The sequence below is a fragment of the Nelumbo lutea genome, chromosome 4, assembly GCF_056320005.1.
Source record: "Nelumbo lutea isolate HS-2025 chromosome 4, American lotus-T2T, whole genome shotgun sequence".
NCBI classification, from domain to species: domain Eukaryota; kingdom Viridiplantae; phylum Streptophyta; class Magnoliopsida; order Proteales; family Nelumbonaceae; genus Nelumbo; species Nelumbo lutea.
In genome coordinates this window covers 66,954,251-66,970,831 of record NC_142687.1, presented here as the reverse complement: position 1 = coordinate 66,970,831, position 16,581 = coordinate 66,954,251, and the positions used below count along the sequence as shown (strand labels likewise).

The window sequence follows — 16,581 nt, the reverse complement described above, 5'->3', positions numbered from 1 at the left end:
ACATGCTTTGTTAAAATGGAATTGGAGGACAAAATCAAAGAGGAAAATGATGATATGAAGGAGTGGCTTATTACAAAGAATGTTCTCCGCTACATAGGTGAGATTCAATGTGAAACTACTACCTCAAGGAGGCAAACCCAAAATCATTCCCGGATTCTAGAGGTTGAGAATGAATAGGGGCATATAGAGGAGAAAGAAGGATCTACTCAATTAAAGGAAAGTTCGCTCTTCAGAATATGGCCAGATTTGCTACCGACATTGATGGGATTACCAGAGGAAGAAGAAAGAGAGTTTGGCATACAAAGTAAGCTCACTAATCTTGGCAACGAAAGTAGTTTCCAAAAAGTTGGTTACAATTGGCAATAGCGGAGATCTTGAACCGACTGAAGAGGGGATTTATGATTCTCACTTAATTGATGAAGGAGTGTTAGAGGATATGGAATTCCAAAATTTAAAAGTGATTTCCGACGTTATAATGAGATATGCTCCTTTAACTAGTCGAAAGAGGAAAGATTTAATGGGCCTAGTTGGGCTTGGAATCATTGGAAGAAGGAGAATGATAGCTCAATTTGTGCAGAGCAGATGTGTATTAAAAAAATGCCCAACAAAGACTCACACAAGGGGAAAAGATCCAAGCTCCTTTATCTACTATCCCATTAACTTAGGCTGAGGTGGTTGGTTATCAAGAGCCACCACCTCAATCCTGGGGATCATGGCCTGGAATTTCCAAGGTAGGGGGAGTGCCTCAACAATTCTACACCTTAAGAAACTCCTCACAAAAAAATAATCCTGAAGTACTTTTCATTTTAGAAAGTAGGTATAATGCTGAGAAGTCAAAGAAAATTATATATATATATATATATATATATATATAATATCCAAATATTCAGTTTGAAGTTGTTAAATTTATAGGCCATAGTGGGGGTTTGTGGTTAGGTTGGGATGAGTCTACCCAGATTTCTATTGTGAAGAAGTCATTTCACTTTATCATTGCTCATGTTCTTAATAAATTTATGTCTTTTCCTTGGTACTTAGTGTGCATGTATGGACACCCAATAGTTAGTGATAGAAGGAGTATCTGAATTGAAATTAATGATATCTGCAATTAGCTTTAACATGAGTGGGTCCTAATTGGGGATCTAAATGACTTAATGCATGGATGTGAAAAGGAAGGAGGCCGTTACTTGTCTGTTTCTCCTTCAAATGGGCCTCAAACTCACAACCTATTGGACCTGAGATTTCAGGGGCCTTGCTTTACTTGGACAAATGAAAGAATGGAGATGTTGGTTAGAGAAAGAATGAATCATGCTTGCAGTATGAGAGGGTGGTTTGAATTTTTCTATTCTGCTTAAGTGTAACATCTCCCAATGATTGGAAACAACCATGAACCCATAATCCTGTCAACGACAAAATTGAAGAGAAGACAAAAGAGGATGAATTGATTAATTTAAAGCTATGTGGGATGATGGAACCAGATTTTAAAGAAAAAATGGGGCAGACTTGTCATACCTCTAATGCCCCTTTTATTAACAAAGTCAGTATCTAAAAGAGCCATATCAATAAATGGACCAAACAACAACAAGGTGACTTTAGAGTAAAATGTAAAGTCTTGATTGAGAGACTTGAAGCACTTCAAAAATGTCAACAAAATGCAAAGACCTTGGCAAAAGAAAGAGAGTTGAAAAGTGAATTGGATAAATGCCTAGAACTCGAAAATTTGTGTTGGAGGTAGAGCCAAAAGCAATGGTTAAAGGGGGTGATTGCAATACAAAAATTTTTCACCATTTTTCCTCTAATAGAAGAAGGAAAAAACCAATTAGATGGTTAAAAAAATCCCAGGGAGTATGGACGTCGGACTAGGATGAAATTGAGTCCACCATATGTGATTATTTCAAATTCCTTTTTACGTCATACCCTCAATATCTACAAGGTTTTGCTGAATATTTTGCACCAAGAGATTTTATGGAGACCAATAAAGTAGAGATGGACACGGTATCGTCTTATGAAGAAGTTAGACAAGCTTTGTTTAATATTGAGTTGTTAAAGGCCCCAGGCCAAGACGTAATTCACACTCTTTTTATCAAAGAATGTGGGATATTGTAGGTGAAGAGTTCACCTCTTACATTCAACGTATAGGGAGGAACCCGGAGGAAATGTCTTCAATAAATTCAACCATTGTAATGCTTATTCTAAAGAAGGCTAGCTTCGAATCACCTATGGACCTATTAGTTGCAATAATGTCCCATACAAGGTCCTAGAAAAAATCATCATGAAGCACCTAAGGTCTCTCCCGCCAAGATTGATTACCCCACTCTAAAATTCATTCATTCTTGGGAGGCAAATAATCGATAACAGGATCGTAGCAGCGGAGGTTGTCTACACTACGAGGAAGGAAAAAAATAGGTATGGGAACTTTCTTCTTAAATTGGACATTTTAAAAGCTTATGATCGTATGGAATGGGGTTTTATTATCCAAGTTTTACAGATGAGAGTTTTCTCCATTTTTTTTGTAAACTTGTCAAAGACTATATCTCCTCGGTTACCCTTCAAATCCTTATTAATGGTTATCCTACCTACCCTTTTCACCCTGAGAGAGGCCTCTGACAAGGGTGCCATCTCTCCCCTTACCACTTCATCTTAGCTATGGATATGATTTCTAGAATGTTTCAAGTTCACTTAAACTCAAACTCCTTGCATGGTAGTATTAGGATTGGCTCTCGGGGGTTTATATTAAATCATTTGCTATATAGGGATGAAATCCCCATGTTTGGTAGAAGTTATAATTTGAAGGTGGGAATGGTGAATGATATCCTACAACTCTTCAGAAATTGGTTAGGTTAACAAGTTAATTTTGATAAGTCCTACATTTTTTACAGTCCAAACACTCGTCAAAGATATATTGTTTGGGGGTGAATATTATGGAGGAAAATTAAAAATACCTAGGTGGGTTTCTACTAAATGAGAAAAGTGGCAAGAAAGAAGAGAATGGTATTTTAGAAAAGCTTAAGTCTAAATTTAATAATTGGAAGACCCGCCTTCTTTTTCATGCTGGGAAAATAATCCTTTTGAAAAGCACAATTGCAACAATTCCCTCGTACTTTATGGCCACTAGACTTTTCTCTAAATCCTTTTGCAATGAGATTCGAAAGTTGGAGTGTGATTTCTAGCGGGGTGAAGGATAAGGAAAAAAATTATACACCTAAAAAGTCGGAATCAAATGATCAAAGCAAAGGAGGAAGGGGGTATCGGCATTTGAGATATTTATTGGAAAAATAAGGCACAAATCATGAGATTAGGTTAGAGATTCCTTTTTGTTGATGGTCAACTTTGGGCCCTAGCTTTAAAATCCAAATATTTAAATAATGAGACTTATTTTTGGGACCTAAAATTGGTGCAAGTTCATTCAATCCATTGGAAGAGCATTCTATCATGAAAACGAGAGTTAGGGAAGGGTTCCTTATGGATGGCTAGAAATGGATTGTTTATCTCAGCTCTTAGGGATCCATGGATTTCGGGTTTGTAATGCAATCAATTAATGTTGATACATCTGTGGAGAACAACATTAAGGTAGCCAATTTAATTTATTTTGACAACACATGTTGGAGGGTTAAGGAACTAAGAAGATACTTTGATAACTCTCAGTGTGAGGCTATTATAAACAACACACTACTTGAAATCTTTGATATTTATGAAGATAAATTAGTTTGGGTAGAGTCCACCTATGGTGATCTATCTACCTCGAAGGGGTATAAAGCTTTAAGAAAAACAAGAGGCTCAAAGCTCTACATTGCTCCAACCTTTGTTGATTTTATCTTGGAGAAAATTCTAGAGAATTTAAAACATTCCCCTTGCCATATTCACTTATTCATTTGGCAGTGCTTAGACAATATGATTCCACTTAGAGTGGAACTTGCCAAAAGGTCCAAAAAGATTGATTCCAACTACCCAATGTGTGTAGTAAATTTGATAAAACTTTAAGCCATCTATTCTTTCATTGTGAGTGGTCCAGAGCAGTCTGATTCTAGTTCACAATCGGTTTGAGAATTGATGAGGATAGAAAAAAAAAAACTCTTTAGAGAACTGGTTGGTTCACTAGGTATCGATAGATAATGTAATGTGTTTGACTCTCACTTAGTCTCAGCGTTTTCTAAGTGTCAAAATTTTCTTTGGCATATATGGAAGGCAAGATGAAAAATGGCTATTAAAAATAAGATGATGGACAACCCGAGAGTGGTTACAAATTCCGAAGCCCAAATTTGAGATATCGTCTTAAAGGTTCAATTGCATAATAGATTATCCTCTCTAGTTGATTCCCCCCTCATCCTTCCAAAGCCTTGTTCATTGGATCAAACCTCTAAAAGGTGTCTTAAAGTTGAACTATGATGGTGCAACAAGTGGATCAGCTTCTTCAATAGGCTTGTGGTTCATGATGATGCAGGAACATTCTAATTTGCTTGAGCTACAAAGACTCTTTCTTGTTCTACTTCAAAAATAGACCTAGGCTCTCTTGGAAGGTATAAATTTCCTTATCGAGCTAGGCATATCAGCTGCTATTATTGAAAGTGATGCCAAAGAAGTAGTTCAAATTTTGTTGGAAAATTCACCCTTTCCTCCTTGGCGTTTGGATTGTTTGATCTTTGATTCCAGAGTTCCTTTGCTTGGCATTAATTTTTTTCTCAATGAAGTTTATTCCCAGAAGTGCAAATAAATCTGCCCATATTATAACAAAGCATGGACTCTGTACAAAGAACCCAAACCTAGGTTCTTTGCCTAGATTTTTTTGTCTAGTTGTATTGCCTCAGATGTTTTTCATTGAGTTTTGATTAATGAAATGTGCCTGATCAAACTTCAAAAAATAAAGAAGTGGGGAACTAATGAGGCATTAGGGACAAAGCCTCCTTGGATGTCAGGTCCCCTCTCTTTCTACCCCTACATTGCAACTGCTTTTTTAGTGATTAGATGAACAACAAAAAGAAAATCTTGAGAAAGGTTTGTAATTTAAGAAAAAAAATTCATAACCCTTATCCCCCACACCGCACCTCATCTCTATTTAAATTTTTAATAGATGGTCTATACAATGACCCATTGGCCCAACCTAATTGGTTGGTCATGTTATGAAGACCTTGATTCATCGGAATATTATATTATTTGTTGAAATGTTTAGGGGTACAAATTGGGCGATCCAGACATGAGATTGAACTAACCCAGCTTGCAATTTTCATAGGTTGGGTTTGGAATTTTGGACCTTAGGTTGGGCCCTAGGCCTTAAGCTTGCCAATTCTTAGGGTTGGGCCTAGGTTGAACTAAAACCCAACCCAACTTGCTTGATTTGCATCCCTATAAATGTTTTGGTTTTTCGTTTGCCATTGTAAAATAACTATACTCGAAGCTATTGGATAGTACACTTGCAATTACATACCGTTACAAGGTATATCATCCATTTCCTTCATAATATCGATAATCCTTTCCATGCATATCATCAACAATCTAGCCCCTAAAGTTGACTAGGTCTATTAATGATACCTGAAAATTCGAGGCCTGATTCAACATTCTGAGCATATTTGGTTCTGTTTACGTTTATTGAAAAAATAGTGCCACCTCAGCGCCATGTCAACATTTGGCGCAATAAACGTTTATTGGCTTCAAAACCACTGTTTGGTACGTGCATTTATTAAAAAAATACAAAAAACGTTTATACATTTATTTTTATTGGTTTTCGTGAAAATAGCCATTGGGGGAAGCGAGAATTCCAACGCCTGTGCTTTTCATGAAATGCTGTGTTGACATGGATCCTATGTGTCTGCTAATGTGTCGCCCAATGGTGGTGATCTGGTGCAACCTGGATCTACCACCCCAATATGTTTTCTTCCTCTCTTCAATTACCTAAGTCCTAAAGAACCAGAGAGAGGAGTCTTCACCGCCTCAGAGGAGAACACCCAAGCGACGATTGGAGAGAGGAGTCTTCGCCAAAGGGAGGAGTAGCTGCCGCCGGCAAGGTTTCTGTTTTCTCCCTGTTTTCTCTCTGATTTCTCTCTATTTTCTCTTAGTTTCTCCTAACATTTGTTTTTCCTAACTTTCGGCAACATCTCTAATTTTTATCTCTATTTTATTTGATCCCAGGGAGAGTTTTTTGTATCTACAACAATCAAAGGTGAAACAGAGGATATGTTCACTGAGGTCTAAGGTTAGTTTCTATTTTCGTCTGTTATTATGCTTGTGCTATGCTTTGAATTCATGGGAGTTGTAGATTGCAAGTGATTATATTTTCGTCTGTTAGTAAAAATGACAGAATAAGAGGATGGGGGCTTTATAAGTGATTGAATTATTTTTCTCAAAGGAGCGAGAGATGGATATATTAATTAGGATTAGGACCGAATTTGAGAATTAGTGTCGTGATCATGATATTTGATTCCTATACTGTTATTCAACACTGATATTTTGTTGTCATTTATTCAATGTCTTGATGTACAATTTGGAGGTCGAACCCATGTCCTTCCAAGGCTTCTTCTTTGTTGGAATTGTTTAAGAATTACATTTAATCCTTGGTAGAATTACATTACTTCAACTGAAAGCATTGCTGGTGATGAAGAGTGAAGACCTATGCCTACCTAGTATAAATTAATTCTTAGTATAGATTAACTATTCATATTCACTGGTAACAAACCTAAAATAGTTAAGTTGCTATGGTTGAGTTAATAAGAAATTATACTCAAAATTAAAAGATTTATAAAGGTTCTATTTCAATGGAGATGAGCCAATCAAAATAAAATCTCATCTTATTATGGAGATAGATATTGGCAACTTTACATTTCAGAAATATAAAACAATTCCGTGTTGTTTTGCTCATTTTTCTTTTGAATAACATTAGTAGCCATCATTCCCTTATAGGTAACAAAGGGGGGGGGGGGGGGGGAGGGGGGGGGGAGAGAGAGAGTCATATATCCACCGTTGGATGTGGATTATATCATATATTAACCATTGGATCTAAAAATTGGTCTTCAAATTGAAGCACATGTAATTTGGACCGTTGGATTGACTAATGTATCATATACACCACAATGAAAGTGTCACATTGAAACATCCATATGATTGTTTCTTGAAACGTCCCACCAAACAGCATGAAATGGAAAAACGTTTATTTTGCTGAAGTGTAAAGGGGTGTTTTTTGAAACGCCCAAAATAAACTTAGCCAAACAACAAAAAGAAAAATGTTTAAAGTGGGCATTTATCAAATAAACGTTTTTTAATAAATGCCCACCCAATAAACATAAATGGAACCAAACACATACTCGATCCGATTATCTCATATTCGAATGATGTATTTATATAATCAAATCAGATTCAGATCTGACCTCATCTGATCCGGTTAAAATTTGAATCCAATTATACTATAATATTTAGTGATTTTAATATATAAAATTGAGACACTTATATTTAACATTATAAAAAATATATTCTATATGTTATACTATATATAAATTTATATATATAATAAATTCAATATGTTATATTTACATTAATTTATTATATATAAAAGTTGAAAAGTAATTAAGTTTTTTAATTTTTCTAGTATTTAAAAAAAATAAAGTGGAGTTGAATTAAATCCAAATCTGTTAGGATTCAAATTTGAATCCGAGGTCTTCAAATCTAATTAGATTCAGATGTAGATTTCAATAGTCAGATTGGATGTGAATTTTGTTGAGTCCTATCTGAATCCGATCCGATTATAGCCCTAGAGTCGACCATCATCTCCATCCCATTTGCAATGTCAATAAGCCGGGTTAAATGGTTAATCTGAGTTTGTTTGATCCTATAGGGTTGGGCTAGAGTCAGGTCTATTTCGATTAAGGTCAGGTTTCGTTGACCTGGCAATAGAGGGAGGGTGTTCTTTCAATTTGGAACAATTTTAAATTTTCTATGCTTGTTTTATTTTGTATTTTTTTTTTTTTTACAAGTGACACTTTGGAACCCATAATATATAAATCAAATTCCAACTTAAATTAATTTCTGTTGGGTTTTTAAATGTGTTATAAAAAATTATAAGAATCATGTTGTATTACAATATACCATATAAAAAGCAAATCTCGGGTTCACAAGCACTGAATGCAATGTTGAGTTTAGTTGCTTTGTGAAAAAATGCCAAATGTTATGTCTATATTCAATTTCCCCTCCTAAAATCGTAGATGTTGAGATTTGGCGAGCCTATTTTAATTTTCAACAACCTAAAAGAGGAAAATATACATGTCATAAGAGATTATTTGGACTTTGACACAACAACAACAAAAACAAAGAACTATATAAAATATTTTTTTAAATCATTATTTGATAAAAATGATCTATTTTATATGTATATAAATATATAATAAATATGGTCATTTTGCAATCCAATTTATACTATTACTACGGGTAATGGTAGCATTTGTACATTTTAAAATTAAACATTTTTTTTCCAATATTTATATTTATTAAAATACTACAATAATCAATTATTTAGTTATACTGATTTCATAGGCCGTTTGAACTATTTTTGACCAAGTGACTCAATTCACGTGTTTCTCAAACAATAAACTTTTGATTCATGAGAGTTCTAATACACAAATGTTCCGATTTATACATATTAGAGAATATCAACCTATTCGAATATCTCACTTAACAGTTTAAGCTTTTAGGTTGAATGGTTATTTGAAATGGTATCAGAGCCACTTTGACCAAGTAGTCTAATATTCAATCCTCATTACCCCCATTATAATTAATTAAGTTTCAGCACATGGTTTGGATGGGCCTGTGCTTATTCACACTTCAAACCCAATGGGCCCTCATGTGGGCAGGGTGTCTTAGAGAATATCAATCTATTCAAGGATCTCACCTAACAACTTCAGCTTTTAAGTTGAATGGTTCCATATATATTATTTCAATAAAAAAAATCCAAATGCATTTCTTAGAATAAGTTCAGTCTTAGTTGTTATTGCCATCAAATACGGAGAAGTTAAAACTTCAAATTGGAGGAAAATTTGACTTTTGAACAAGTATATCCGTGTACATGCATACAAAGTCCTATCATCAATCTCATTTTTAGGAGGCATTTGGCCATTGTGATTTTTGTCATGGACTCTTTTAATAGGGCTTATTTAATTGCTATGTAGAGGGTCCTGACAAAGTAATGGATATCTTCTTCAACAATTTCCAGCTCAATCTGTAGCTGAATAGACTCAACAGGCAGTTAGTTACTCATATTGCTAGATTAAGCAAATGGATATCCTGGTTGTTTTCCATACCAAATTTGTGGCTGAAAGAAGATGAAACCATAAGGAAATGCGTGAATTGGATTGAATTCTCAAGCTTGAACCTTACGGCTGAGTCTGGCATCGATAGAAAAATAAGAGAAGCAGAAAGGGAAGTTACTTAATGAACTGATCTGTTCCCTTTTAATTTATTAACCTTGATTTTTTTTCCATAAAGTATCACTAGGTTTTCACTTGCATAAGATGATGAAAAATCCTCTCCTCTGAAACGATTGACAGTGGAAATCCTGCTTTTGATTAATTATACTGTAGTCTTAATTACCACCTCCTTAGGATTTGCCTTATGTTCAAATATTCTAAACAAACTTTCTCCACCATATTGAGCATCAAAGAACAAATGCAGATACGAAGATTCTAAGTAAGGAAACTAGTTTAAACTTTAATGTAACCAATAACCAATACTACGAAGGGGAAGATCAAAGATATCCATCTAATACACCACAAATGAACTCTAGCAATATAGTACAGTAGTACACATGATGCACATGGTCAGGATTTAAAACCTTCCCCATGAAAGAACTAAAACATAAAAGTTACTGCAACAAAATGTACCTGAAGAGTAATATCACCTATAAATATCTGATGTCACACAAAGCTACAAGTACAGCCAAGTACAAAGCACCAACCAGCACAAGCAATACTAACAACTAAAATAAATAGGAACAGAAAACATTTTGAATCCTCACAGATAATAGAGAGAGGTGCATAACCATACCTTCTATATACACTCATTTGCTGTCCCACAGGCAACCAATAGCAGATACAGCAATACAACCAGACAACATTTACAGCATCAATGACACAACAATTACCAACGCAAACCATATTTCAAAAATTCAACCAAAAACAATGTTCTCTATGTTCCAGTCCCATTATTTTACTTGCACATCACCCTTAACTTCGGAAGAAATGGTTTTTGAACTTGGGGATTTCCCAATGATTGCTTTCTTTACCTTCACAAATGAGTGTTTCACCTTTGATATAATGTTATTCGATTGCTTTGGAGTGGATTTGATTTGAATTTCTGGTTTAGGAGGGTCTGCATCTGCTTTTGGGTCATTGCCACTTTTGGACAACTCAGATTTTGAAATGTCCTCGATCACTTCGGCTGTTTTTTCCATCTTCTCTTCAGCAGATTGTGCAGTCGCCTCTACTCTTGTTTGTGATTCCAAATCCTTGGATTCACCAACAGGATCACTAACAGTGACCTTTTCTGGTTTAGGAGGGTCTGCATCTGCCTTTGGATCATTGCCTTTTTTGGACAACTCAGATTTTGGATCATCAGATTTTGACATGTCCTCAATCACTTCTGCTGTTTTCTCCATCTGCTCTTCAATAGATGGTGCAGCCTCCTCTATTCTTGTTTGTGATTCCAACTCCTTGGGTTCACCAACAGGATCGCTAACAGTACTAGCAGCAACGACACCAACTCCCTCCAAGACTAGTGAGTCATCCTTGCTATCCTCTGCTTTTTTATCATCAGTGACCACTTCAACATTTATACGAGTCTTCTCTCCCTCAAAAGATTTTTCAGAAACTTGTGGAGCAGAATCAGAACCACAAGCATCCTTGGATTTTGTTGGCTCAAGTAGAGGTGCTTCCTCTATTTTCAAATTCTTCTCTTCACTCCCTTCAACTTTTACATTCTTTTCTTCTTTTTCTTCTTCAAGCTTTTGCACCTCAACAATTGCCTCTTTTGACAACCCTTCAATTGCATCAATGCCACCTTCTTTATTTCTGTCCTCCACATTGACATTTCCTACAGCATCAGGAAGAACAGATCCCCCTTCATCTTCCTTTGAATTGGCTTCTTCTTCCTGACAAATAGAAATAACTTCACCTGGAGATTCAGATACAATAGGCTCCTGGTCTTTAGTGGTTGGTTCTGACTTCAGGAACTCTGTTCCTTCCTTAACCTTATCAACCTTATCAGCCAAGGTTTCCACATCCTTTGTTATTTCACTGTCCACACTTAGCTCGTGCTTGAGTGTCTCAGGTTCTTTCTCATCATCATTGATAACGTCGGTCACTTCTACATCACGAACTAATTGTGCTTCTTCTACTAGTTTAGATTCCAAAACAGAAACTTCATCTGGCTCTTTCTCCACTTCCGCTTCCGATTCATTTACCATACGCGGTTCCAACTGCTCAACTGGTTTATCTACTGCTTCAATTGATAATGGCTCTTGTGGTTTTTCCTCCACCTCAGGAATCAATACTGGCTTCTCTGTTATTTTAGGCTCTAGTACTGTGACATTTTCTGGCTCCTTTCCTATATCGGGTTGTGGTTCTATGATTGCAGACACTTCCAATTGCTCATGTGGTTTGTCTGCTTGAGTTGATGGTTTATTTCTCACAACTGAATATGTCTCTGATTTTTCCTCAGCAACCTGAACTGCAGGTTCTGGAGTGGAGGATGTATCTGGTTTCAAATCAGGGCTTGCTATCAATTCAGAACTGTCTTCAACCGGAAAATCAGGTATATTTGATGAATCTTCAGATTCCTTTCCAGCATCGACTGCAGGTTCCAGAGTGGAGGATACATCCTGTTTCAAATCAGGACTTGACACAACTTTCGAAATGTCTTCAACTGGAACATCCGAGCCAGGTGCTTCCACAACCCTTTCTACCTTTTTAACCTCTACAGCTACAGAAGGCTCAATAGGTTTATTCTCCATCTTTTCTTCTGATTCAGTTAAAGGAGAATCAGGAGTTATCAATTCTGCAACTTTCAGTTTTTCTTCTTTATTTGTTATTTCATTTTCCTTTGGTGGAGAAACACCCTCTTCAACAGTTCCTGCAGCTTCATTTACTTTCTTTTCAATTCTCTGCAGTATTTCAAAGAGATTAGGTAAATATGAATTCTATCTTTCCTCATCAAGCCAATTTATGGGGAAAATAGAAAGACAAAAAGCAGAGTATGCAAACAGTATAGCAAGTCTAGGGGGAGTTATATTTGCAACAATAAATTGTGTCAAATATTCTTCTTCTGCCTCTCCAAGTCAAAACTATAGTTTATAAATTCCTCATGATCAAGGATAAAGAAAGTACTGAAGATACAAAAGCTAATCAAGGTAATAATGGAAAAATAAAACCAGATAAGCAACTTATTGAGTAATCAGTAGACAATATTAAATTGATAATATTTTGAATCTTTCCAGGTTTTGAATTTGAAGTTAATGAACTTCAAGGACCTTTCCTACAAGTTTAAAAGGACAAGAGTGGAGTTTCTGCATTTACTAGTTTGATCAGAATAAGTTAATAACTGGTGAAATGTTCTCCTGAACACAGGAACTAAATCATCACACTAAGCAGAAAGCAAACCTTACTTGGGCCTTATAAAAGAGAAAACAAAGGATCCTACTTTGCCATATTTTTTCCTGAGGCTCAGTTTGGGAAGAGTGCAAATACAAATATGTATAGCGCAAATACAATGCATATTTGTATTTGTACTCCTTCCAAACTGAGCCTGAAGCAAAATGAAAAGGAAAAAAAATTCTGAATTTTGCTTTAACAACCAAGACTGGAATAGATGTTGCTCCTGCACTTATTCACAAGTCGGTGTTACCTATCTCCCCTCTTTCTTCTTTGTAAAAGAAAAAGGTGTGGTGCAGCCATGTTTTTCCATATAACATCATCTGTAACTCAAGGATGAAAGTCGGTATCCTTTACGAAGAAAAACAAATAGATTAAATCATTCGTGGTGTTATTATAATCGAACTTCCATGAAGCTTATATGAATCTTCTCGCTGCTACTAAGCCTAGATCTTTATAAGCCAAACTTTAAATTAAATAAGTACTGAGCTGGGTTAAAATCCTTTTATTTGGAGGTGTTAACTACAAAATTAAAAGTTGAATCTTTCTCAGTTCTATAGGACTAACTTCCTGAATTCTCCTCCCTAAAATCAAAACCAGGTATTCCCTTAGGGACACCAAAATATGGAAATCCCACAGGGGTTGAACTTATGAAGGACTCGCAAAGTAAAGTCTCACCAAATCTTAAGTTGGTCTTTCCCGAAATAATCAATAGTGACAGTACAGCAAAAGGCATGAAATTTGAAGCTTTCATAGTCTTATCAGCTTCAAGCATGTCGAAACCTTCTTGTCTTAATACATCAGTATTAAAACCGTAATCGGTTCTTCTAGTTGAAACCCGAAATAGAAATCAGAGAGTCGCTTACCTCATCAGTACAATGATCTGATACAACAGTCTCGCTAGCCATGGATTCAAGATTAGAGCAACTCCTCTAAGTTGTTTGTGATTCAAGGGAAAAGGAGGGAGAGAAGAGGAAGGGAAAGAAACAGAGAGGAACTAAAGTATAGTTGGATATTGATAACAACGCAAAGCTGGTTCAAGAACCCAAAGAGATAAAAATTAGGAGAGAAAAAAAGAAAAAAAAAAAAAGAAAAGAAAAAGGAAGTGGACGAACAACGGCACAGGTGGTCACATGAGCTGGTATGATTGGAAACCCATTAATTTTAACAACTCACGACCCCCAAAAAATAAATAAATAATTCTTGCAAGTGCATGATTATATAATGAGATATATATATATATATATATATATATATATATATATATATATATATATATAATAAGAGTATCATCTTACCTTGAGAGCAGAAACACTGGATTTTTCCTGGAAGCGACTGAAGTATCAGGTATCTAGTTGAATGTCTTCTTTTTGAGCTGCCAGGAGGACCCCTTTTGTGTCCCTTTCGGCCAAGCAATGTACCTCTTGCTTGGTCGTAGCCCCTTGCCAAAACGTGGCTTCCATGGCTACCCATGGCTACCCTTTCTCTTTCCCTCTATTTCATGATAAATAAAAAAAATAAAAGCATTACAACCAGGCTTACAAAAAAAAAAAAAAGAAGAAGATTACTTCTAAAATTCCTTAAAAGAGAATTAAATTTCTCAATAATCCTAATTGTATTTTCATGGGCTATAAAAATTCATAATATGGATAATAATCATAATATTGTAACTGTTTTTTATTTTGTAATTACAAAGTTGAAAATTAGTTTTAGAAAGGTATTCAGCATACATTAAGAGGTAATCCAGGTGGTGCATTGGAAGAACTATAGTTTTAAAACCCTCTATTATAAAAAAATGAGCTGTTGATGTAATATTGTACTGTTCATTTAAAAAGAACGATGACCTTAAACGGATCAAATTCAAATCAGATGAGGTAATATCTGATCTTAAATTCAATATCTGAATTCGATTTGATATCCAACGAATACTGAAAATTAACATCTGAATTCGAATCTGATTGAATATTTGATTTAATCTGAATTTGATTAATTAATTATTTAGATAATTAATAAATATATAAAATAAATATTTTATTGATATAAAGTATATAAATATATAAATTGTTTATATAACTTAATTTTTATATAAAAATTAAATAATCGATCGAATTCCGATATTTATTGAATCAAATCAGGTTATATCCGAATTCGACCAATTAAATATTTAAATTATCCAAATTTGATTTAATTATATCGAATATCGAATTCAAAATTGAATTTTCAAAAACCAAATACACCCCTAAGTATTAACAATCACTAGTACTAAGGCTCAATTTAGAAGAAATACAAATAGGTACGATACAAATGCATACAAAACAATACAAATTAAAAGGTTTTACACTCTACATATTTATATTCCAAACTGACCCTAAAGAAAAAAAGAAAAAAAGCACACATTAACCTGTATGCTTTTCAACACTATTACAACCATGCCACCAAGTATTAATTACTATGCTTTGCGATATAAGCTCTAATCTGGCAATCATGTGGAGCTAATTATATTATATCAAGTATTGGATTACCAAACAAATTATAGTAAGTTTTTGGAGAATAATTAGTCTGGTTGAAGGCTTGGAGCTAGTGCAGATTATAATCAATGAAAAGTACAATAAGGGTTTTGAATTTTGATGTATTGTTTAACAATGTAGAAGACAGACTCTATTTTCAAAGAAAAGTATGCTAGTTTGTTGGTCAATCCGAACAAGTGTCAAGTGAGTTATCTCTTGCTTTCATGTAAGGAGAATATAAAATGTGAAAAGGGTATGCTGGCAATTATATCATGTTTTCATAAATTACAGTGTTATTTTGGTAGTTAATAAGAATGTTATTAACAAATAATAAAATAACAGGATAGCAGCATTTTCTTTTTCATGGAAAACTCTCTTATTCTTATCTTCTTCTTTTTTTTTTTCTTTTTTAATTATGCTTTTCTCTATGTCACTATAGATAGTATTGGTTGATTAATTATAGTGTCCCTTTCTCCCTTGACCAATTGTCAATCTGAAAACAACCTTCATTGTTTTGAAGCTTTATGTGCATGACACGGTAGCATAGATGTGAGATAAAAGAGTAATTACAGTCAATATTTTTTAAAATAAAAAGATCTAAGAAGCTAAAGTGTGCACATGAAGCTTCAAAACAGCCCAGGCTGGCTGGGCTGATTTCCCTAAATAACCTAACTTTTGGAGTTGTTCATGTGCTTGACAGCAAAGGGAACGGATGGAAAGAATATATACATCAACATCTATATTTTCTCATTACTTATTTAATTATTTCTAAAATAGATTCTTAATTAATGGGGTTAAATTAAGTATAAAGAGTTTCTCTACACAACCTCATCTATTCTTGCTATGTGGAGGAGGCATCCCATAGAAAATCCGAATCGTTCATCAGATCAGATAAGGAGCACTTTGGATCAGCCACTATATGTTCAATACTTTGTACCCTTCTTTGCATTATAGCTTTGATAACAGTTGAAGTGGCTGAACTATTTCATAGTGAATAAATTTTTTAAAGAGGTGATGAACTGCATAATGGCTGAAGCCTAAGTTGGGTTGATTATTTTACTATATTTTGAATGTTTTATTATTTTAATTATTAAATTAATCCAACAACTTCAGCCCTTATCACACGCCCTTGTTCCATGAGAATAAGGTGAAGAGGAAAATCCAGGGCTACTTCAAGTTCTAAATTAAGCAATTCTATTATAAACATTGTATTATTATTATTATTATTATTATTATTATTATTATTATTATTATTATGATGATGATGATGATGATGATGATGATAACGATAATGGTGGTGGAGTCCCTCCTATATAACCCACTTGGAAAAGGCCTATAAAGGAATTTTGAGGAGCCTTTGCTCTTGGCAGCTTAGTGGTGTTTGATGGGAAAGAAGAAAAAGAAAAAGGCGAGACAGGTAAAGAATGTTTGCCATAAAATAAAATAAAATAAAAGGT

General features: G+C 34.7%; 1 protein-coding gene across 2 annotated transcripts; it reads right to left on the bottom strand.

Annotated features, from left to right (window-relative positions):
- Window positions 1-9,851: 9,851 nt before the first annotated feature.
- Window positions 9,852-14,110, bottom strand: LOC148860935 (neurofilament protein-like protein). 2 transcript variants are annotated; one of them, XM_088985357.1, is made up of 2 exons: window positions 13,916-14,110; window positions 9,852-12,130 (listed from the first exon to the last, which is right to left on the bottom strand). In XM_088985357.1, exon 2 carries the CDS (start codon window positions 11,978-11,980, stop codon window positions 10,175-10,177), a length of 1,806 nt encoding a protein of 601 aa, XP_088841483.1. In that variant the 5' UTR covers window positions 11,981-12,130; window positions 13,916-14,110; the 3' UTR covers window positions 9,852-10,174. The 2 variants fall into 2 exon arrangements, with proteins under 2 accessions (XP_088841483.1, XP_088841482.1); XM_088985356.1 differs by lacking the exon at window positions 13,916-14,110 and adding an exon at window positions 13,484-13,836.
- Window positions 14,111-16,581: the final 2,471 nt, after the last annotated feature.